This window comes from Arvicanthis niloticus, chromosome 21 (assembly GCF_011762505.2).
Source record: "Arvicanthis niloticus isolate mArvNil1 chromosome 21, mArvNil1.pat.X, whole genome shotgun sequence".
Lineage (NCBI taxonomy): Eukaryota > Metazoa > Chordata > Mammalia > Rodentia > Muridae > Arvicanthis > Arvicanthis niloticus.
The window spans coordinates 36,430,940-36,454,830 of NC_047678.1; the positions used below are offsets into that span (position 1 = coordinate 36,430,940).

Genomic DNA, 23,891 nt, shown 5'->3' on the forward strand with positions numbered 1-23,891 from the left:
TTGTGTCAAAACCAGGATGGAAAGCCTTGCCAAGATTTCTCCACAACCTAAACTCGGGGAAATGGTAAGATCACGGGGAGGTACCAGCACAATAGATCTAATTGATTTTCCTCAGTGTCCTTGGGACATAGCATTGATAGAGAGCATATCGGGGAGGGCTCTGCAGTAAACATGTCAGTAAACATGTCTCTCAAATCCTCTCCCTTTAAGTCTCTATCTTAGACTGTCTTCTACAGAGACGTCCAGTCAATCTAGGGTTTTAAGACTTCTGTTTGATGCCCTTTGTTTGCTTATGCAAGGGTTCCTTGCTTCTTTACCTCAATGCATGATTGATTCTCTTTTCACTTGCTACAATCATTATTAATATCAGCACAGCACCCATGTACAAGGTTGCCCTGTGGGTCAGATGCTTTCCCATGATTTCTAATCACATATGAAAAATGATGCCCTCGTGATTACAAATCTCATGGGCCCTAGTGTTCATTGTTAATGAAAAGTGGGTGTGCTAAATTGGGCAAATGGATTAGTAATATTTTAAGATTTTTTATCCATTTCATTGTGCATGTGTGTGTGCGTGTATGTGTGTGTACACTCAAGTGCACACATACACACATGCACATAGGTACCCAGGGAGGCTGGAAGGGATATAAGACCCCCTGGAGCTGGAATGACAGGAGGTAGTAAGCTTTCAGACTGGGTGTTGGGTCCTGAACTCAGGGCCATTGGAAGAGCAGTAAGTGTTCTTGGTCGCTGGGCCATCTCTCCAGCCATGAATAAACTAATTGGATGATGTGGATTTAAACCAACATGAAACCATCGGATGACTGTGGCCTGTGTGTATGTCTGTGTTGTGCTGATGTTAGTAATTGTGTAGCAGTTGTGTTTACATATGGGCTATGGGGAGAAGGAAGAGGAAAGGGAAAGGCAAAGGCAAGAAAAAAAAGGAGAGATGGAAACAATACCTCAGAGATCTTTTTCAGAGTCTGGAAGCATTGGTTGGTATTCTCAGGATGTGTAAGATGACATTTCACACAGATTAGTCTATGGGTGGTGATGGAACAGCAGGTGGAACTGAAATTTAGTCAAACTAAACAGAAGGATCGACAGTGAGGTGTGGCTAAGAGGCCCAGAGATAGATGCCTGCCTTTTCATTCCGTCCACCACTGAAGAATCCATAATATGAGAAGGGCAGGAGCTGGAGGCGGGTTCATCACTTAAGAGTGAGTACTGCTCTTGCAAAGGAGATGAGTTGAGTTTAGTTTCCAGGGCCCAAGTCAGACAGCTCACAACTGCCTGTAACTCCAGCTCCCCGGACCCGGTGTGCTCTTCTGGACCCCACAGGCATAGCACACAAGTGTACAAGCCTATATCCGCACATCATGAAAACAGAAAGATCATTGTTTAAATAGACTATGTGGCCGGGCAGTGGTGGTGCACGCTTTTAATCCCAGCACTTGGGAGGCAGAGGCAGGCGGATTTCTGAGTTCGAGGCCAGCCTGGTCTACAGAGTGAGATCCAGGACAGCCAGGGCTACACAGAGAAACCCTGTCTCGAAAAACCAAAAACAAACAAACAAACAAACAAAAGACTATATGGGTCTAGTGACCACAGTATATGGATGGTCCCACTCAGAACACTTCCAGTCTTGTGGATGCTGTAACCATGACAACAGGATCACACATAAATCAGGTCTCCCCTGGGCAAACCTGCATCCCTAATTATGTATTTTTATGGAAATTTCAAACCTTCCTCCTCTCCCACTAACTAAAGCATGTCAGAGCAGGGGTGAGAGGGTATTATGGAATAATTTATACTAAAGGAAAGAAAGATGGGAGTAGGAGTTACTTGCAAGTCATAGATTTCAACAGAATAAGTTTCCTATAAGACAAAGTTGAGTCTTGGCTGTGTCAAACTATTGTCTAAAGTACCAAGTCTCCCACCTAGAATATTGATGTTTTTTCTTGTCACTGTGACTAAATACACGACAACCAGAAACTCACCAAGGAGGAGTTTGTAAGAGTTTATCATAGAAGGCAAAGAACGGCAGAGGTCATGGTGACAGGTGTGTGCAGCCAGGCATCCCATGTCTGAGCAGGCCTGGAGGAGAGCACAGTGAATGACACTTCCAGCCTTGTCTTGAGGTGGTGCCACCCATGCTCTGGCTGAGTCTTCTTCCCCTTAGCTAATCCCTTCAGGAAATGCCCTCTCAGAGGGGAGCCTCCCAGGTAACTCTAAATCCTCTTTTCTGGGGAAAAGAAGCAAGCAGGCTTGAAAAGGCTTGAAACAGGAAGGGTAAGCTGAGGTCTGATGGTGGTGGTGGCAGCGGGCACTGCGTGTGTGGTTGTGTTTGTTTAAAAATCAGAATGGTTGAAAGTAAAGTCAGGCAGGAAATACTGATGGTTAGCTCTGGGAAAATCCCCACGGCATGGAGTTCGGAAACTTCGTTTTTTTGCTTTTTCTTTCACTGTGAGAATTTGAGAGAAAAAAAACATAGAGCATTTATTCAGTTAAGGAGAGAGCACAGAACCAGATTCCCAGAGATGACACTGGGGTGGGGAAAGAGGTTCAGAATGAAAGGAATGAGACACTCTGGTGTATACAGAAAAAAATAATGTGAGAGTTATATTCAGCTCTTTTCCTGGGGTTAGAATGTTAGCTGCCACCTCTAGTTATTGAATAGTGTGGTATTTATTGAGTGCCCTTTGATTGTGACATGCTGAAAAACAGGAGCTATTGGCACTGATTTTTCTGGTGGAAACTACTTAGGTCAGAGAAATTTAATTTTTCGATAGCTTGGATTTCTTACACAAGGACTTCTTCACTGTAGAACACCATGCTGTCAGAGGCTGGCTTCAAAACCTGGCACCCTGGCATCCACCTCCTCAGGCCCTTATGTGTCATTCACATCACGGAGGCCACGGGTGGAAATTATGGCCATACTGGCTGACTTCAATCTCAGAGACAACAGCACAAGAGCATTAAGCCAGGTAGCTTGCTGGTCTGCCTATCAAGAGAGGCAGGTAGGATAATGGGTTGAATCCATTCTGTGCTAAAGTCATCATGCTTTGTGACTCATAGTTTAAAAACTCATAAGGCTGGGGAGTTGGAGATACCTCAGTCCGTACAGGTCTTATTGAACCAGCATGAGGACCTGCATTTAGAAATCAGGTAAAAAGCTGGGTGAGTCGCCAGTGTGGAATTCTAGTTCTGTGACATAGGAATAGAGACAGGTGACTCTACCAAAGCTGCCAGGCCTGTTAGCCTGGCTCACCTGTAAAATTCCAGACCAACGAGAGGACCCCATATCAAACAAAAGGTGTGTCTTCAGAGCTGTGCCTGTGCCCCATGCACCCCCCTCACCACCACATGCTCACATCATTGTTTTGGGGGAAGGGCACAGAGGACAATCCTAGGGATTAAAACTGGTACCTTGTAAGTCCTATGAAAGTGATCATGTTCCTCCAGATTTTATTATTTGGCTACTTATTTGATTGTTTATTTCAGACAAGGTCTCCCAAAGTTGCCCATGCTGGCCTTGAACTCAGTGGCCAGGCTAACTTTGACCTTTGACCTTTTCCCTCAGCCCCCTGTGTAGTTGTAACTAGAGGTAAGCACCTCGAAGTGAGACTTGTCACTGTATTCAGAACGATTTAAAATAGTCGTAAAGGACAATTGAATCAGGATGCAGTGTGGATTTTTTCCTCTGCACTTCCCCTTATCCTTCACTAGATGGCGTTCTGAATCAATCCATAGCCTCCGTGCCAGTGTTCCGTCCAGGGGAAGGTAGAAGGTGCAGCATCCCTCCCCGACTGACTTCCCTTTCCCCATCTCCAGATGAGCAAATGAGGTCTGCATGTTGCTGAGCTTTTGGTAGGCCGTCCTTGTAAATACTTTTGAGGTGGCTCTAACGGGAAGCATTTTGAAGTTATAGAGTAGTTCTGTGTGATTGGCAGGAAGTTTGGGGAGACCCATTATTACTGACCCCATCTAGGTGAATCAGGACCAGATTCACCCACAGTCCCCATAAAGGAGACAGTCAGTCAATCCTAACCGCTTGGATTTTAGGTAGAAAGGACAAATAGGTGAAAGGGGGAAATATAAAATAGACTAACTCTGGGACTGGAGAGATGGCGTCATATCAATCCTCCAGAAAACCAGCTCCCCATTGGTGTCAGGGGCTCACAGCTGCCTGTAACTGCAGCTCCAGGGAGCTAGAACGCCCTCTCCTGAAGTTACCTGCATTCATGTGGAGATTATGTGTGTGTGTGTGTGTGTGTGTGTGTGTGTGTGCCTCTGAGTTCACCTGCACTCATGTATATGTACATGAGTATATACATGTATATACTCATGTACATACATGTATATACAGAGATATAAATGCACATAAATTTTTTAAGAAGAGATAAATTTGTGGAAGTGATTAAACCCTGCCTTTATTTGACTATTTTGTCCACATTCCATGCCTAGAACTTTCCTTTCAAAACAAGTGATAATATAATGTTTTTAAAATACTGACATATCAATTTGATTCAGAAAAAATTCGACAAAGGCTACCTTTTCAAGGAGAAATTGGATTTGAAGATTTTTGCCAAGAAAAAAAAGTCCAAAGAGATGTATGAATTGATATGACTTTATTCCTTACCAGAATGAGTAAGAGTGTATGCTTCCAATTCAATTTAATTCCACATTCTGCTTCCTCTCTCCTTCCCTTCCCCCTTTATTATTCAGCTAGACAAACACATCATCATCTTGACAGATCTATTCAGAGTTGACTCATTCATGGCTGCCAGTAGTCAAGGAGACTGGAGTGTGTGTGCATATGTGTGTCTATCTGTCAGACTGTGTCTTGAGTGTGTGTGTCTGTCTTTCTGACTGACTCTGTGTGTGTGTGTGTGTGTGTGTACGTATGTACGTATATGTACGTGTGTATGTTGTGTTTGAGGTCTAGAGGATTATCTATGGAAAGAAATGTCAGACCATCCAAGAGTGTACATGCTAAAATCCTGGGAGGAAGGATGACTTGTTTATTACTATAGCCTGTCTGTTATCATAAACACGACAGATCACTATTGATTTGTCTCATAACCTGTTTGTCATGTGACTCACTCATCCCTGAGGTGATGAGCTCTATCTGAAGAGCAGAACAAGCCCACAGGGACCTGAAAGGCATCTGCTGTAGACATACATGTGTTCTCATGCACACACCATGTACATACTATCAAAAATAGCCTGAGGAGATGGAAAGTGGAAACTTTTTTAACCCGAGTAGTATTCTTTCAGAACGGAATGTCTCAGGACTCTTCTGTCTTTCCATGTTCAAACATATTATTGCAGGAGTCTGGAAATATAACTCAGTGATTAAGAGCAGTGCTCACTGCTCTTCCAGAAAACCCTAGTTCAATCCCCAGCACCCAGATTGGTTGGCTCACAACTGACTGTAACTCCAGTTCTGTGGGACCCAACACCCTCTTCTGGCTTCTTCAGGTACTTGCACACATATGGCACACACACACATGCACAGAGGCACATAAGTAAATCTTTTAAAAATCTCATACTATTTTATTTCCACTCCCCTGCAATGATGGCTGCTAGGAACATCAAAAAACACAGCACCACATTTACAGAAAATTCTTCTGATAACATGATAAATCTAGCTCATTCAACCCCCCACTCCCATCATTTCAATTCATTTTCTTCCTTCATCCCAACTGAATGGTTGTTTTAATATATTGGCCTTTCTAACTATAGGAAGTCTGATGGGCAGGAACTAGAATCTCTTGCAGATGAGGGAAGAATAAAAAAATAGAATGGGAAATCTTCTTCTACACAAAGTGTTTGCCCTCTCATGTGTTCATTGTCCAAGGATGAGCCTCAGGCTATTTCCCTAGCCCCATCCCCATGAAAGTAGAGCCCTTGAAAACTGTGTGCCCACCCGCTGACTCTTCCTGCTTCTTTAACACGGAGGTTCCCATACTTGAATCAATTAACTAAAATGAATTTCCAGGCCCAAAGTCTTAGTGATTGTAGGACTCAGGGCTTTTAATGACTAGATTCTGAAGTCAAGACTTCCGTGCCATCACCACGTAAGACTAATACTACCTGTACACTTCACAGGATTACCCCTGGGTTGTCTTCATTAACAATGTCAAACCCCATTGTTGGTGAATTAGGGTAATGAGTGTTGAGTCCAAGAAGCCTTGCGTACCCTGAAGATGATGCCTACTGCAACAACTGCTGTTCTGTTGCCGTAATAAAGCATCATGACCTAAAGCAACTTATAAAAGAAGTTTGTTTTATGGTCCTAAAAAGACAGTCCCGGACAGCTCTGGAGGAGGCATGGCAGGTGTAGGAAGTTGAGAGATCACATGTCCATCTCCACAGGAAGCAGAGACAGAGAACAGGAAGTGGAGCCAGGTGACAAAATCCCCAACTCTTGCCTCCAGTGACTTCCAACAAGGTTCCCTTCTTAAACAGTCTATAACCTTCCCCCAAATCAGTCTCAAACATGAGCCAATGAGGGACGTTTCTCATTAGAGCCCACGGCACCCTCTCCATATGCTGTGATCTAAGTCTTTTCAAGCTTAACAGCTTATTTTGCTGAAGTCTGTGTCCCTGTTTCTGCTCATATCATTTGTGGAGTAAGCGTTTATACCTACATTAAGGTCATATGAGGGACTTGATAATGTGTCATGTCATCCACGGAAAGAAAGTAGTTCTTAAAGACTTGGGCCATTATTTTGGACAAGAGGAAAGGGGAGAACATGGGGAAGCAATCTCAGTATCTTGGAAACAGTAGCACCTTGGGTGCTTGGTCACAGCAAGGGAAAGCTGACTACCATACATCCTGAGCAGACCTTCAAGAGAACACAGAGCCACACATGAGGTCATGGTTTGGGGAAAGAAGGTGAAAACCCCTGTTAGTCAAATCAAGCACAAGATTGACCACCATTTAAATACCAGAACTGCTTTATATAGCAGGGAGTACTTGAGCTGTAACTTCTAATCTTTGTCCACATAGGACAAAGCTGTAAGGAGCAGTTTTAGGGATTTTACAAACTGGTGCAGAACGCACCAATTTTCTATCATTCAGAATGTAAACAGGATTTCCTTAATCACCTCACCTCTCTACACTCTTCTGAAATAAAATCTCTTCTTGAGCCTGAAGATCCCCCATTTAGCTGGGTTGGCTGGTCAGAAATCCTTAGGGAGCCTCCTGCCCCTGCCCCCACTTCTCCCACTTACGCCATCCCCCAGCACTGAGATCACAAGTACACTGTCTCAGTCCCACCTTTATATAGGTCCTTGGGTATTGAACTCAGGTCCTCCTGATGGAGCAGCAAGCATTTTCCCCATAGCATCTCCCAAAGGCCACACTCAAGAGTTTTCACTTCCTGTAAGGTCCCCTCTCTTCCTCCTACTTCTCTCTGCCTGGGCTATCCCTGTGTAATTTCTTCCAGCAACTAGCCCCAGACCATCTTCCATGTGCCTGTATTTCCGTTTGGAGTGAGAGTCCAGGAGTTGTGAACATCCTTATGGAAGTAAACTCCGGTTAGATGATGGCTTCTCCGTTCTCTTCTAATCAATGTGCTATTCCATGACATGTCTGTGGGGTTGCATCTCTGCTCTCTGTTTGCTCTGGTTATAAAAACAGAAGCCAACATCTCCTGAAATGAGGCCTAGTAATATACTTTTCAATTTCCTTTTGAAAGAAAGACTGACCCCTTTGTGAGCCCAGAGATGAAAGTGGCCTGTTAAATGCAGATGTGTCTGACCATTCATCCTGGAGGTCAGTGAAGCGGGAAGAGGTATCAAAGATACTCCCTAAACTGGGTCAGAGCTGTGTTAAAAGATGAGAGGATTATTTCAGAAATCTTTACAATAATCCATTCACCCAGGTTGAAACAATTTATGTAGTGTTTTCAGGGCGCTGTCTGGAAAGATGAATTAGCCAGCCAGAGCTGCACACGGCCTCCCCTTCAGGTTCCGTTTTTAGGACTTCATTCAGAAGAGCCCATTATTTTAGAAGCTAAGTAAAAAGCAGGCCTAAAGTACAGTTTTCATCATTTTCCTGCCTATTTCTGAACACACTAAAAAATGTAATCCAAAATTATATTTCCCACTTCAGTGCTTGAAGAAAGAATGAGGGCCTTAGAGATTGACTTAAAACATACACTTCCCATGACATTCAAACCTTCAGGAAGGCAGGGAAGTCACCTTCAGTACATGCTGAGGGTTGGTTGGGTCATGTATTGGGTTAATACATGTTAAACATGAAAAGCTTCCCTTCATATAAGATCAGAACAGGCAAGGAGCACCCGCAATGTATGCTGGGAGTTTACATGGTTCTGGCCACTGCAGCAATGGTGGGAGAAACAGCCCTTAACATATGTAAAAAGAAAAATACTAAACTTGTTTATTATAGACTGTAATTGTGTGTCTGTAAAAAGGACGGGCCATGAGAGAAAACGCCCTTTAGAATTCTATCATCATCAACAGACAAAGCTGTTGGCTGAGAGCACTTCCTTACCTAACAAGTAACAACTAGAGGTGGGAAGCTGGAGTGTCCAGCAGAAGGCAGTTCTTCAGTTCAAATGACTACATTACAAAAATTTTTAATATATATTGCATATTATTATAATGATAACTAATATAGATTATTATATAACTAAGAACTAACTTAAAGAAAAGAGAATACTTTTTGGTTTTTTTGTGAACTTTTTGTTTTTTTAAACTTTGTATTGATTCATTGTGAATTTCACATTATGTACTCCAATTCCATTCATCTCCCCATCCCTCTTTCTGCCCCCAGCCCTTGTAACCTCCCCACAAAAGAAAGCATAAATGGATGGATAGATAGATAGATAGATAGATAGATAGATAGATAGATAAATTAAAAAATAAAGAGGCAGGTAGATCTCTGAGTTCAAAGACAACTTGGTCTACAGAGCAAGTCTGAGGACAGCCATGGCTATGCAGAGAAACACTATCTTGAAAAACAAAAAAAAATAAATAAACAAAAACACTTTTAAAAACCCAAGACAACCAAAGTATCTCACCGTGAAAACTGTGGTGTGTCACAGTGTGTCACACAGTACACCATTTTGCCTAAACAGCTGTACTTGCAAATATTCATTGCAATAAGTCACTGGTCTGGTTCCAGGACTCTGGCTTCTGCTACAACATCAATACTGGATCCTCACTGGGACCCCTCTCAGATATCCTGTCATTACCCTACATTCTGCCACGTGGCTGGTTACCTGTGCTCAGGTGCCATGTGTCCCTCTCGTTACATCTTCCTGGCGAAACTCCTGCCCTGCTCTATTTCAGAATCTTTTCTCTTTTCAGGATGTCCCACTTCTATTTCCTGCCTAAGCCATAAGCCTCTAGTGGTAACATGGGCTGCAGACATCTGACATCAACACAGACCCCTGCTGTGGCAGGGCTATGGACCCAGACATGGCCCTTGGTGGCAGTCTGGGCTAGGACTTCACCATGGCCTTAGGTGGCAGTGTAGACTACTCACATAAGGCTGTTCCTTACCACCTGACATCTCCAGCTCTGCTCCTCTTTCTTTTCTGTCTCTCCACTACACGTTTCTGTCCCTCCTGTGCTGAAATAAATAGTACCTAAAGATGGAAATTGTAGAACTTTTAGGCCAAAACCAAAAAATACGAACTTAATGTACTGGGTACAATTGCTTTTTCATAAGTTGACACCTATAGCCATTTTATTTTATTTTTTTAATTTTTATCACATTTATTTCTCTCTCTCTCTCTCTCTCTCTCTCTCTCTCTCTCTCTCTCTCTCTCTCTCTCTCTCTCTCTCTCTCTCTCTCTCTGTGTGTGTGTGTGTGTGTGTGTGTGTGTGTGTGTGTGTACAGTCACCATAATGCATGTATGGAAGTCAGAAGACAACTTGCTCTCCCCACCCCTGTTGGTCCCTGAGACTGAATTCAGGTCATCCGGCTTGGTGGCAGTCACCTTTTCCTGAAGGTCATTTTACCTGTCCATAAATGTTGCCATTTTTAACAGTCATTTCTTCTATATATTGTGTGGGTCAGGAAATACATTTATTTATGATTTCATTTGTAGGGAGGTTACAAGGGCCGGGGGCAGACATAGAGGGATGGGGAGATGAGTAGAATTGGGGTACATGATGTGAAGTTCATAATGAATCAATAGAAAGTTTAAAAAAAAGTTTACAAAAAAAAACCCCAAAAAGTATTCTCTTTTTTTAAAGCCTTAAGGAAGGCTTTATTTTAGCTCATGGTTTGAGGGAGTCATCCAAATAGAGCCGTAGTCACTCCTAAGTTGCCAGACAGAAGTATTGTATTTAATGCCATCAAGAGCTTCAGTTGCTGTTAGAAGCTTATTGGCAGGGAATAAATCAGTCACCCAAAATCTCAGAACAAAAATCGCTCCTCACTTTAAGTGATGGAGGCAGAGGCCATTCTCAAGAAGTTGCCTGAGCATCTTCATTCTTCTTAGCATGGTCCTCAAATGGTCCTTCTCTTCCTGAGGTTTGCTTGCTTTCCTGGAGCTTGACCCCAGGGCTCTATGCCACACCCCCAGCTCTATGGGTGAGATTTGAATTCTACCCTTATGGCGCTCATCCATCTATTGTATCAGGCATCGATTTGGAGAGAAAAGTCTTATCTGTGCTCAAATAGCCAGGGGAGTGGGAAGAGATACCAGGCCATCACCCCCAGAACACAGGGGAAGTGACAGTTTGTTCTTGTTTTCTCTCCAGAGAAGAGACTATTTCTGAGGGATCATATTAAGAATCCTTGAGAAACATAAAATTCCGTTTCCACTCTGGGCCTTCCTCTTCTGCTGACCCTTCAATTTAGTTATTTACCGTGGTCCACAGCAATGTTAGTCAGTCATGAGAAAACCAGGAAGGACCCAGAGCATCAGGGCTGTCACTTACTGAGAAGTGGTGCTGAACATGGACACTTGGACATTGGAAACAATGGAATTCTTCTATGGGTTGGATTATGTCAAGACCTGTGGGTTATTCAATGTCCTGATCTTGGGAACACTAAAGGCAAGTAGCATTCCACAGCTATTGAAGCCATCTTAAATGGTTGTGTGCTGTGTTTGCAAGTGTAACAAGTGTGTGTGTGTGTGTGTGTGTGTGTGTGTGTGTGTATGTGTGTGTGTGTGTCTGTGTGTCTGTGTGGTCAGAGGTCAATGCTGGATGTCTTCCCACACTTTATTTTTTGAAGCAGAATCTCTCTCTCTAACTGCAGAGTTCAGCAACTTGACCATACCAGCCTGATACCAAGCTGAGAGATCCTCTTGTTTCTGCCTCCCATATTCTGAAATTGTGGGCACACCTCCCCAGTTGTTTTTTTTTTACCTGGATCCAATCTCAGGTCCTTCTGATATTTTGTGGTAAGCAGTCCACCGTCTCCCTAGGCTCTGGCATGCTTTCCCAAGCCCCTGTGCCACTCTTCCTACCTCTGCTGGAATTTACTGAGATACACTTCACTTCTCAGTGCACAAAGGACATCTCTGAACATGGCTGAAATGTGGGTGTTGGCCCCAACAACTCTTAGGTGACTATTAGCTCAACTGGCGGCTGGAACACAAACGAGTATTAAGCTTTGCTTTATAGAGGGCATAAACTGTTTATTGTGTCCATTCTTCAGCTAAAGCTTTTGGTTCAGTTTGGTTTGCTTTTATGACTGTTCATTTTAGCTGGCCTCAAATATATGACTGACATTAGGTTTATTGGAACGTCTGCCGGAGTTGTCTCTATGGTGTAAACACCACGTGAACCTAACTGCCTCCTTCAGACGCTATGACTCTAAACTCCTAATTTCAGGACTTGCTCGCTTGTGTTTAGAAAACGCCTGAATGGAAGGGCAGTTCTTTTCAATGGAGGCACATGCTATTCTGACTTTTCAGATGTAGTCTGAAATCAGGCTAATCATATTCATAGTTGGAAGAGGCGTGTCTAAAGGCAATGTAGCCTTTTTCTTTCTATTCTGCCAAGATGAATCCATCTTTTGGATGCATATGATTTCATGGATCACCAGTTTTATATCATTTAAGCTTGAGAGACTTACAGGGATATATCTCAACTCTAAATTGTGGGGTGGGGCATCAGAGGAGCAGGTAAAGAATGAAGACAAGAGAGATGTAAAGATGTGGGCAGCAGATACATCAAAGGGAGAAAATGGACTCTTCAAGGATTCAGAATGAAAGTGCTCACTGTTTTCTGGGGCATGTTTAAGTGGGTTTTATCCTTGAAAAAACCAACCTGACTAACTTCTCCAAAGGTCCCTGAGTTTAAAATTTTCATTTTGTGGCAAATTGATGTAAGCAATTCAAGAGGAAAATTTCATCCCTACCCCTCCTCTCTCAAGATGGCATTTCTTACCCAGAATGCCCCCTGATCACCAGCTACCCCATCTCTGCCACTGCTGATGTCCCAGCAAGAATACTTTGCCATTCAGTGTCTCCCAAACTCATATAAAGTACATCTGAGTTCCTTAGTAAACAAACATACAGACCACCAAGCACATCCACCCAAATCTAAATCCAGTGCTCTAACAGAAATCTCAAGACAGGTGACATGTATCTTCAAATACCTGTAGAAAAGAACCAACATTGTTTCTCATACTTCATGGGATGAAGCTTCAAGCAAGGTAAGTAGCAGATTACAGGGGAACTGGGGGACCCGGAGACACTTCTGAACTTGGACTTCATGGTCGTCGTTTCTTCACTCATAAAACAGGCCTGTCTGATGAGATTGTGGGCAAACAAAGACCTTTCTAGGAAGCCATATGAAGTTGTTCATATCCCTAATAAATTTCAGTGGTGAAGCGCCATTGAGAACCACTATCAAGGTAATCAATGACAGCCCAACTTCTACAGGAACAGTGAGCTCATATTATCCAGACTGGAAAAAAAGTATGGAACCTGAATGGAAGATTCTGAAGTCACTGCACACATGAGGTGTGAGATTCTGTGTCTAAAACCACTAAGGTGCAAAGGCTTTTACTCACAGTGAGATGCAGTAGATGCTTTGGGGAGAAGGAATCAATCAGAAGTTGTAGATTTCTCAGCATTTCTGAAGATTCAAGTCTCAACAGATGCCCATAGTGGAAAAAAGGGGGTGGGGGGGGGAAGAGAAAGGTACAAATTAGAATTGGTTAAAAGCAAATTTGTTTTAAGAAATGCATGGTGTAGTTCCTAATGTGAGTCCTTAACAGCTTCCAAGCACAATGGCTTGTTTTTATATAATCCATTTCATACGTTACACTTGGACAAAATAGTATCGGTCCATTGTAGGGAGGCTGCCATGGTAATGCCCCATTCCTCTGAAGTCTGCCTTTTCTTGTAGAAAAGGTATCTATATAGATAGATACAAATACAGATACAGACACAGACACAGACACAGACACAGACACAGACACAGACACAGACACAGACACAGACACAGACACAGACAGACACAGACAGACACAGACACACAGACACAGACACAGACACAGACACAGACACAGACACAGGCACAGGCACAGGCACAGGCACAGGCACAGACACAGACAGACAGACACACAGATACACAGGCACAGACACAGGCACAGACACAGACACACAGACACAGGCATAGACAGGCAGACACAGATATAGGCACATACAGATATAGCAAAAGATATGTAAAGTTTTAAAAATGCCCAGACAAAGCATTATGAGGCAAAAAAAAAAAAAAAAAAAAAAAAAAAAAAAAAAATTCTTCCAAAATTGCCATTGAGTTTGTTTTGTGTTGGCCATCTATTGCTGGGCGTGGGACCTGTCCTTAAGCGGTTTGTGTAGCCAGTGAGAATCCATTAGAGAAAACATTTTTTCCCTTTGTAACAGGTTATCCATTGTGATTTATTTGTGTTTTAAACCTGCATATATGTGTCCACTATGAATCAGTGTGCAGGGGCCCCAGGGGGTCAGAATTCCCTGGCACTCTGAGAGTTACAGATGGTTGTAAGCTCCACGTGGGTGCTGGGGAATCAAACCTGGGTCCCCTGCAAGAGTGGTAAGTGCTCTTAACTGCTGAGCCACCTCTCCCAGACTCTTGTTTTGATTCTTTTGAGACAGGATCTTATGTAGCCTAGATGAGCCTTGAGTTCTTGATCCTCCAGCCTCCATCTCCCGCACCCAGAGATACATATCCATGTTAGCTTTAAGTATGGACACATTTTTTTCAAAAGAGATTTTCTGGATTTGTTCATCTTTCTTTATCAAAGCTACTAGGCCAGTTGTTCTCAAATGGCTACACTTTTTTAGAAAGAGTCATTTTTGTTGTTGTTGTTTTTGGTTTGTTTTTGTTTTGTGCTCCCTTCTGTTTACACACCTTTAAATACCTTACTACCTTGTGTTATAGCAAGATAACCACAGAATGCTGTCGAAATGACCCAATCATTACTGGAACGTAATTTACGGGGGGGGGGGGAACAGAAATCCTATGGAAACAAGGAGAGGTAACAGTGCAGTAAAATGGAAGTGTCAGGATTCTCCTCCACTTAAGATGTGGGAACCAAGCGCACTGAGGCACAAGGAAAGAATCTGATTTACAATTTGAAGGAAAAGCTGAGGGAAAATAATTGAGAGCCGGAAAGCAATCTCGGCCCTGCCAAATTGCTTTCTGCCACGCATGCTCCACTTAGGCATGAGACTCCTGGACTTACATTGTGTTTGTGCATATTTTCCTTCCCCTGTGACTATTCCATCCTGCCAGATTAGGACTGTTTCTCTGCTGCCGCCAGCAAAAAGGAAGGATCCATATTGCTCAGTACCAGCCTGTGCCTTTGCAGCCTTGTAAAGGGAGAACGCTGGTGTGTTTAAGTGCAACGGTGGTAGGTAATCTGACTGCTAAAGAAAACATTCCGGTCTCCACACTGTAAACACGTGGGCGCTTTTCGATTAGTTCGAAATGAGCGACGCAAAGCAGAAAGAACTGGCAAAATGTTCACAGTAATGATTGCTGTATTTACGATGGAGATTTGTGTTAACAGATTCCGTAGAGTGTCCGCTGAGAGGGTCCTCCGGACTTTTTACCCACTCCACATTTCTGGATAGCTGAGGCCTTTACTATGGGTCTGGTAGTGACTACTTCTAGGAGTTAATCTTGGAGTTCATGAACAAGTTAATAAATTCCCTGTGCACTGTCAAACCCTCACTCTGCTCATTCTCTGGGACCCGGAGATATTTTATTACTTCTTCGTAATCTCAGAAAACCAGAAACCAACTTGAACTTAGGACGTTCGCTTCCCACTTCAAGAGCCTTGCCAGTGAAAGCCTATATATTTTTCTGCCTGATGTAAGACCAGAAATGTAAACCTCCAGGACCTCTTTATATTAAAACATATCCTCTTATGTTTACAGTTTACTGCATTAGAAAATATTTCTGGGTCTGGACGATGCCTCAGTAAGCAAAGATGCTTGCCATTGAGCCTGCCAACCTATGTTGGTTGGCAGATGGAGAAAACAGACTCTTACAAATTGTCCTCTGACCTCCATCCATGTGGTAGTGGCATGTGCCCTACTTCCTTTCCCCAAATAAATAAACAAGATGTAAAAAAGTTAAAAGCAAAAAAATATTTCTGATTTGCTTACAATATTTCTGTTAAGCTGTGTCAGCCCGACAGATTCGCTTTGATACTGGCTTCACTGAGCCTTGGGACTATCCTAAGCTGCCTGTGAGTCCTGAATGCCTTCCACAGGTGGAGCAGGAAATGTTCTTTTTGGAGAGAAAAACTGAAAATGAGCTGGCACAGACAAACAAATTAGGCTGAAGTACAGGTGCTTTAAATCGGCAGGGAGTCTGAGCTGAACTACAAGCTGATAGGAAGAGATCTGAAATCATCCACAGGACCACAAGCTGCCAGCTTTTGGGCTCTCCTTGATAGACACATGGCACCCATGATTAAGGCCTTCCTAATACTGATCGCTGCTGGCACCATGGTGGGTCTTCCCTCACAGTATAAGTTTACACACAGGTAGCCAGTGACTGCTTTTTTGAACAGAAAAAAAAAATGTGGCTTTACCACAAGCCTATGTAAGACTTGGCTCTACATTAGCTGGTGACCAAATAGGGGGTTGCGACCAGATGTTAAGAGCACATGGTGACATCTGAATGAGAAGAAGTCCATGTTACATGTGTGAGCACCCACATACACATATGATACGGGGATATCCATGTACCTGCACATAAGCAGAGAAGCCCTCTACTGAAGTTCATGAGGGTTAATAAGCTAAAGCATAAAATAAAAAAAAAAATTAAAAAAAACCAGTTGCATAATCATGCAACATTTTCATTTGTGATTTTTGTATTTCACATTAAATAGTTTCCCATTATACTTGTTCAGCTATATACAGTTTATTTCCTCATCTTTGACGGAAAGAACATTTATTTTATTTTCTTGTGCATTGAGTGAGGCTTTCCAAATGCTTACGTGAGGCTTCTCTTAAGTAGAGGGCGGATGATGTATGGCCCATGTATGTACCATCCTATAAAGTACACTCATCGAGAGTCATCAGCAACGTTCAAGGCAGGCATGGCCATGTGCGCCTATAACCTCAGCAGACACAGACAGATGCTGGGAGCTCATTGGCCAGCCAGCCCAGCTGAACTGGCAAGCCTTGGTTACATAGGGATCTCATGTCCTAGGTAGCTTTAACTGTTGACTTGACATAGCTTAGAAAGGAGTCTCGATTGAGAGATTGTCCAGGTCATATTGAATATGTGTCAGGGAGAGTGTGCTGGTTGTTAATTGGTATAGAAGAGCCCAGTTCACTAGGGACAGCACCAATCCCTGTCCAGGTTGTCCTGGGCTGTATAAGAAAGAAGCAAGGCACTCGAACGAACCAGCAAGCAGCTTCCCTTCATGAGTTCCTGTCCTCACATCCCATGATGATAGACTGTATGTGGTAAACTGAAGTGAACTCCTCCCTACCTAGAGATGCTTTTGAGCAGAGTTTTTAATCCCAGCATCAGAAAGAGATCTTGTAGAGTCTCTTGTGCCTGACTCTCCTCATCTGCCAGTGGACATGATGCCACTATCTCCCCTTGGTACTAAGGGTGAACTTACAGTGCTCAGTCACTCGACTTGAGATATATATATTTATAAGTTCTCCGTGAATTATTGTTATGTCAGTCAGCCTTAGGACAAGACTGAGAGACACATCAGCTGACAAAAGAGAAGGTAAAGTGCTAGACCCCGTGTTTGATCAATATCCTGTCTCCCCTTGCAGGTGGCCCCAGCTATTAAGGAAAAAATGATGAAGAAGGGAAGTCTGATGCTGAGCTACCAGCCCCACCGGGGGAAGGTCAACTTCTTCCGCCAAGTGGTCATCAGTCCTCAAGTGAGCCGGGAAGACATGGACTTCCTGCTGGATGAGATAGATAGCCTGGGTAGAGACATGTAGCCATGGCTTTCATCCCCCCAGAGGCACCACTCCTGTCCTGGGGAGGGTCACAGATCCAGTGCATCCGAAGACACACTGAGTAGATGACAGTCCTGGTGTGGTTAGGAAACACGCCCACTCCCCCCCCTTAACCTCCCCCCCCCCCACTGAAAACCAAAATGCTAAGCAAATAGTCCTAAGGGCTTTTTGGCTGCCTGCTGCAACTGTTTGTAGAATGGAGAAGTAGACGTAATAAAAAATTATTCTCTCAAATATTATCCTTGGAAGCAGCCCCGAGGAGACTTTAGGCAGTGCCATGTGGATGGATACTGGATTGTAAGTTCCCATTGCTCTTTAAAGAACAAAGAAACATAACTTGGAGCTTACAGCAGTGAACCCCAGTGTGGCCCCTGTGCCACCAGCATCAGCACCACCGGGGACTTACTGAAAACACAAATTCTCCAGCTTTACCCCACACCACCTGAATCAGAAACTCTGGTTCCAGCATCCTGAGTTTTAATAAGCCCAACAGGTGAGTCTGATGCACAATAAATTCTAAGAAACAATGGTCCAGGAAAAGCCTTCACAGATGTTTTGCCTCCTAAGGGATATGTGATATTTTAATAGCCTCTCAGGCAGTCTTTGGAAACTACAGCTGTGGCATTTGTATTATAAATGTTCAGAGAGTCTGAAACATCTAAAAGGTGTCAAAAAGACACACAGACCATATCCTCCTCTCTCTCTCTCTCTCTCTCTCTCTCTCTCTCTATATATATATATATATATATATATATATATATATATATATCTCAAAATATGGGTTTGTTGTTCTGTCATTGTCATTTTTCTACTAGGTAATCATGAAAACTCAGTAGGTACAGTTCAGTGAGACATGTGCCTTTAGAGAGACATGGCAGTTTCTTGACTGATGGAAAATACCATTGGGGTCAGATAGTTTACAATCCCATTATATGTGTGTGTGTGTGTATGTATATATATATGTATATATATAATATATATACATATATATGTACATATATACATATATATATGAATATATGTATATATATATATATATATATATATACACATACAGAGAGAGAGAGAGAGAGAGAGAGAGAGAGAGAGAGAGAGAGAGAGGATTCTTACTGCCTAAAGATATATGTTATATTTGGGCTGAAGTTTTTGTTTCAGGAGTTAAAATGAATCACGATTCTAATTCATTTGCCTTATAAATTAGGGTAAAACCAAACAGTTTTGATCAGAGATAAAAAGCATCAATTCATTTCTCCAAGCATGCTATTGGGTGGGAACAAATGCTGCCTGTCTGTGTGGGTCTCTGTCCCTCTTTTAGGTTTGGGAATACACTTCCTATTTTCATTCTTGGCTTTGTAGGAAATAGAATAAATTCCAGAAGCAAAGTTCAAGGTTGTACAACATTCTCCTTCTCAAACTCTGCACTGTCGGTTAGAGGTTTTGGTGGTCTATCTTGAGCAGAGACTCTAGAATCAGAGACTTTTCCATGGCTGCCCCCTGTTGTTCCTGGAAGTGAATGATTGCCACTCCCTCCACTCTCTCTGGGACCATCACCTTAGATTTATTTCTCAGGGGAAGGGGGTTGTTCTTGGCTAAGAACAAAGATGATCCAGAGATGACTTGTAGATGAAGGCTGTATGTTGAGATTTGCCTAGGTGTGGTGCCATCACCTCATGCTGGATCACTAACTCCCAACATTTAAATCTTGAGAAACAGACGTGTACTGTGCAGTGTGCACCGGACATCTTCATTGTAGACTGCACGGTCTTTCACTGTCTTCACTCATCAAAGGGCATTTTCACTTCATTTGCTGAGTTACTACAAACTCCCTGGCGGCGGGAGCTATCTGTGCATGAGTTGATTCTTGTTGCCTCTTAAAAAACTGTTCTACGCAAAATGCTCCTAAGACTGATGCTTGAAATAAGTTGGATTTCATGAAATAAAAAGCATTTCTTTCATGTGACAAAAAGCTCTGTCAGCACTGTGCATGACTGGCATTTCTTTAAGTGACAGTTCTATTTCTATGGTTGATATCAGTGCATTCCTAAGAGTGAACTGAATTCAACTGGAAATTTAGTTTAACATCTGAAGAGGCCAGCAATGTTCTGTCTTAGTCAATGCACCCCCCCCCCCAACTGAAAAGGAATGAATAGCAAAGTGTAGGTTTGTTGTTCAGTCATCTTTTCTACTAGGTAATCATGGGAAACTCAATAGCCCAGCTCAGGTCCAGCCTCCTTGGATGAGTCATGGCAGCTTCTTGACTGATGGAAAATACCACTCGGGTCCGATAGTTTACAATCTCATTATTTTTGTTAGTTTCTCGAAATATTCAGGAAACACTATCAATCAGGTATTTAGCTCAATGCTTAGAATAGTAATCGTTTGAGAGGAGAGGGTGAGAGCTCACTTGGTAAGACATTTGCCTTAAAAGCATTAAGACCTGAGTCAGATCCCTCAGAACTCACAAAGAAAAAAGGCTGGATGTAGTAACATGCCCTTTTAATCTAGCCCTGGGTGGACAGGGATAGTCAGATCCCTGAGCCAGCCAGCTCCAACTATTTGAGGCTCTATCTCAAACAACGGCAACAAACAAACACATAAATAATAAAATAAAATAAAATAAAATAATCAAGCTAAACAAAAACATAGGCAACAGATAGAATAGGTGAAATTGTCTTTTAAAGACTTATTCTAGAATTTCCAAAGACACACACAAGTCAAGTGTGGCAGACAAGACAAATATAATTACCCCAAAGTCAAACTCTGCTGAGGATGGAACAGGAGGTCTTGTTTTAAGCATCCTTTCAATGCTGGCTTTCGATGAGCTAAGTTGCTGTGGGCTTTACAGGGTTGACTCATTGGAAGTTGCCAGACCCTTCCTGTTGTCAGGCTGCCTTGCAGAAGGCAACTGTCAACAGAGCAATCCCTCTTAGGGACAGGCTGGGCTGACATCATAGCAAGCTGGCTGGTTTTTCACCAGGCCGTGTACCCTGGGGAAACTTCCTTCCAGGTGCATGGGCCACTGTCACTGAAGCTGCAGCACCTGCTCCAGAGACTATGCTCCAGCTGTGACAGCTGCAGACAACCTGTATGGGCTTTAGCTATCAAAAGTCTTGGTGAGTATGATGACCCTTGCTAACCTGGCAGCCTTACAGCTTTCTAACTTCAGACCAGAAAGTAGCACTCGCCCCCCCCCCCCCCCAATGACCCAACAGAAAGCTTGAGACTAATATCATTTAAGGCCAGGGAGTGGTCCTTGTGTGTAAGTCTTATGAGTGGTAGAACTGGAAGCAATTGTAATTGGTGCAAATTACAGGTTTACATGTGCATGCCATACCCCTCCTTGGCTGTTTGGCTTATTTTTTCAGCCAGCTTAAAAACATCCTCCATGCTCTCCTCTAGCCCCAACCCCCAGGGTGGTTTTACTTCCCTCCTTATGACCTTTATCATGGGTAGTGTCTTAGGGTTTCTATTGGTGTGATGAAACACCATGACCAAAAGCCAGTTGGGGAGGAAAGGGTTTATCTGGCTTATACTTCCTCCTAATAGTGTATCATTGAATGAAGCACTGAACAATTAATTTTTTTGACCTCTACAGCTGACAACCATAGCCTCTGTGTCTCTGGGCTTTGATCTATGAACCTCTGGGTCTGCACGTATGGTCATTTATACTACAGTGGTAATGGAAGAAACAGGGAGGCAGGGGTTTGATTCCAGGAGTGTCTACAAGTGGGTTGATAGTCGTATTAATTATTTTTCTCACTGCTGTGGCAAACTGGCTCACGGAAGGGAGGACCCTGGGATGGTTCATGGTGGAGAATGGGGTTCATCTCATGGAACTTCGGAAGAGTGAAGAATACAGAAAAGTCAAGAGCAAGATGTAGTTCTTAAGCACATGTGCACAGTTGACAGGAAAGATGGTTCAGTGGTTAAGGGCACTGATTGATTTTCCAGAGGATCTGGTTGAATTCCTATACTCACATAGCAGCTCATAACCATCCATAACTTAACTCTCTAGCACCCACAGACACCAACCAAGGACATAGTAGACAGACAGACAGACAGATAGACAGACAGGCCCTTTTAAAAAGAATACACTCACAGTAACCTATTTACTTCAGCTCGGTGTCTCTCCTTATTTTCCTCTATCCCCCAGTAATCATTCCATGTTATGGATCTATCAAGGGATTAATAGAGCAATTAGGTTAGACTTCATATGGCTAATAAACTCCAAAGCCTATCAGCTGGCAATCAACCCCCCCTTCCCAGGTACAAGAGCCTGTGGGGGGGAGAGAGTTTACATCCGGTGCTACACTCAAACTAGCAAATGGAATAGGCTGTTCATGGACCAAGGAGGGGTTCAGGACAATCTCACACACTCTTGGCTGGGCAACTGTTAGGGAGGACTTGTGGCTTCCTGAGACAGGAGCAGCCAATCTGTAATGCCACCTGATATAGTTGTGCAAGACTTGAGCTGTGTATATACAGCCAACCTCAGATGATTTATTGGTAATTATGAATCTCCGCTTCAGGGAGGAAGTTGGGAATGAAAGCCTTAAGCTGCGGATCCACCAGCGTAGGAGTAGGACTTCAAGTCACAGGATTGGGTTAGATCATGCAGACTTTGTTGGAAGATTAAGAAAGAAGCAGCAACTAGAAGGCAAAAGTTGGGGACCTCGGCTCACAAGGAGGAGAAAACTGCCAAGTCCTTACAAAGATGTGTCTTAATTATTCTCCCTATTGCTAAGATAGACTATCCTAACAATGGCTGTTTGGGGGCGTGGGGGGAGGAAATTCTGTTACAGTGTTGCATGTTCACTGTTTAAACACAGCATCATCGCTTTAAAAAAAAATCACATTTAGTGAGGATTAGTGATAATGGATGATGCCAGTGATGGTTTAATTCCTTAAGGCAGTATTGGCACATGAGTGTGACATTTCCTAATGCAATACTTGCCTCGCGAAACCAAAAGTACGTGGTGGAAGTCAGATCAGCAGGTTTCCCTGAAGCAATTCTAAAAAATTCAGACACATGTCAGTAGTAGTTATAACTTAGCATAGTCTACAGCTTTGAAAAGGCATCCAACCAATGCAGTCCTCGGGTCTGTCCCCCAACCAAGAAGAGCCACAGAACACTCATTGCTTCTCTGACTTTCCATTCAGCCCAGCCAGGTTCAAGTGTAGAGGGTGAGAAGCTAGGGGCTTTCAACTAGAAAACACCACCTCTGTATTTCAGGTAATTATCAATTTGGAGAGCTCCTGAGTGGGAATTTGGAAAAAATAAAACAAGAAAAAAAGAAAAGCATTCCTCATTAAAAGCCTCAGAACATTAATTATAGTTATTATGATCCATAATTTACTTTCAAATACTTCAACATATTTATCTGTTTATATATATATATATATATATATATATATATATATATATATATGCTTTAATATATGTTCCTAGTAGGGAGGATGCCCCAATCTCAAAATATATTTGAAGGATGTGTAGCTGTCATTTTATCAACAGCCACCCTTCAGAGACCACTGCTATAGGGCTGATTTTATTTATTTTTTATTTATGCATATGTGCATACATCTGATTGAAGCCTTGCACGCAGGAGCTCATGTGCCTGCAGAGGCCAGAAGAGAGCCTAGATCCCCTGTCGCTAGAGTCACGGGAAGTTTTAAGTGCCAAACAAGGGTGCTGGAAACCAAACTCTGATCCTCTGAAAGGGCTGCAAGGACTCTTAATTTCTGAGATATTATCTCCAGCTCCATCACACCTACTTTTTTTTTCAACAACAGAACTTTGTTCTTAGTGTGTGCACAGCTGGGTGCTCATTCTGTCTTCATACCGAGAGTCCTCACGGACTCCCTGCGGACATTTGGAAGCACACCATATGGAATGTCCAAGGACTTGTCTGGTTTTCTGTTTAACAGTCCCACCCTGAAGTCATCCTGCTCTACTATGTACCTGCAATGGTTTAGGTGACCAGAATGTCGCCCTAAAAAAAATCACAGTGGAAGACCAGAATATGCCACACCACTTACATCTCTTCAGCAAACTGTTGAGATGATCGTTTTGAAAATGTAGGAGTGGAAGGGGAGAGAGGAAGATCAGGGTGGTGGGTGAGCGAGGGATGGGAATGATATAAAGAATACTCATGCGTGAAATTCTCAAAAAATATAATAAAATAAAGGCGCGATGTCTGCTTAATTGGAATAGGAAGATGATTAACAAGCTATTTTTGAGTGCTGCAAGTATCAGGAGGTATACCAGAATAGATTATGCCATGCGCAGCTGATTGGCAGGCCCTGAAATGTGCGTAAATTCACAATCTTGTCTTGATCAGCAGTCTTTGCAAAGCAGGCCTGAAAGGCATGGCCCCCAACGCATAATGTATGAAGCCATAATTATTCAAGTGAAAAAAAAAGTAAACTAATTAGAAACGT

At 42.9% G+C, this 23,891-nt stretch overlaps 1 protein-coding gene across 1 annotated transcript in view; it reads left to right on the forward strand.

Annotated features, from left to right (window-relative positions):
• Gadl1 (glutamate decarboxylase like 1) overlaps window positions 1-18,200 on the forward strand; it is a 172,249-nt gene extending 154,049 nt beyond the window's left edge. Inside the window, 1 exon segment of the mRNA XM_034484292.2 lies at window positions 17,262-18,200. Within this exon segment, the coding sequence (XP_034340183.2) occupies window positions 17,262-17,435 (174 nt within the window). The 3' untranslated portion in view covers window positions 17,436-18,200.
• Window positions 18,201-23,891: the final 5,691 nt, after the last annotated feature.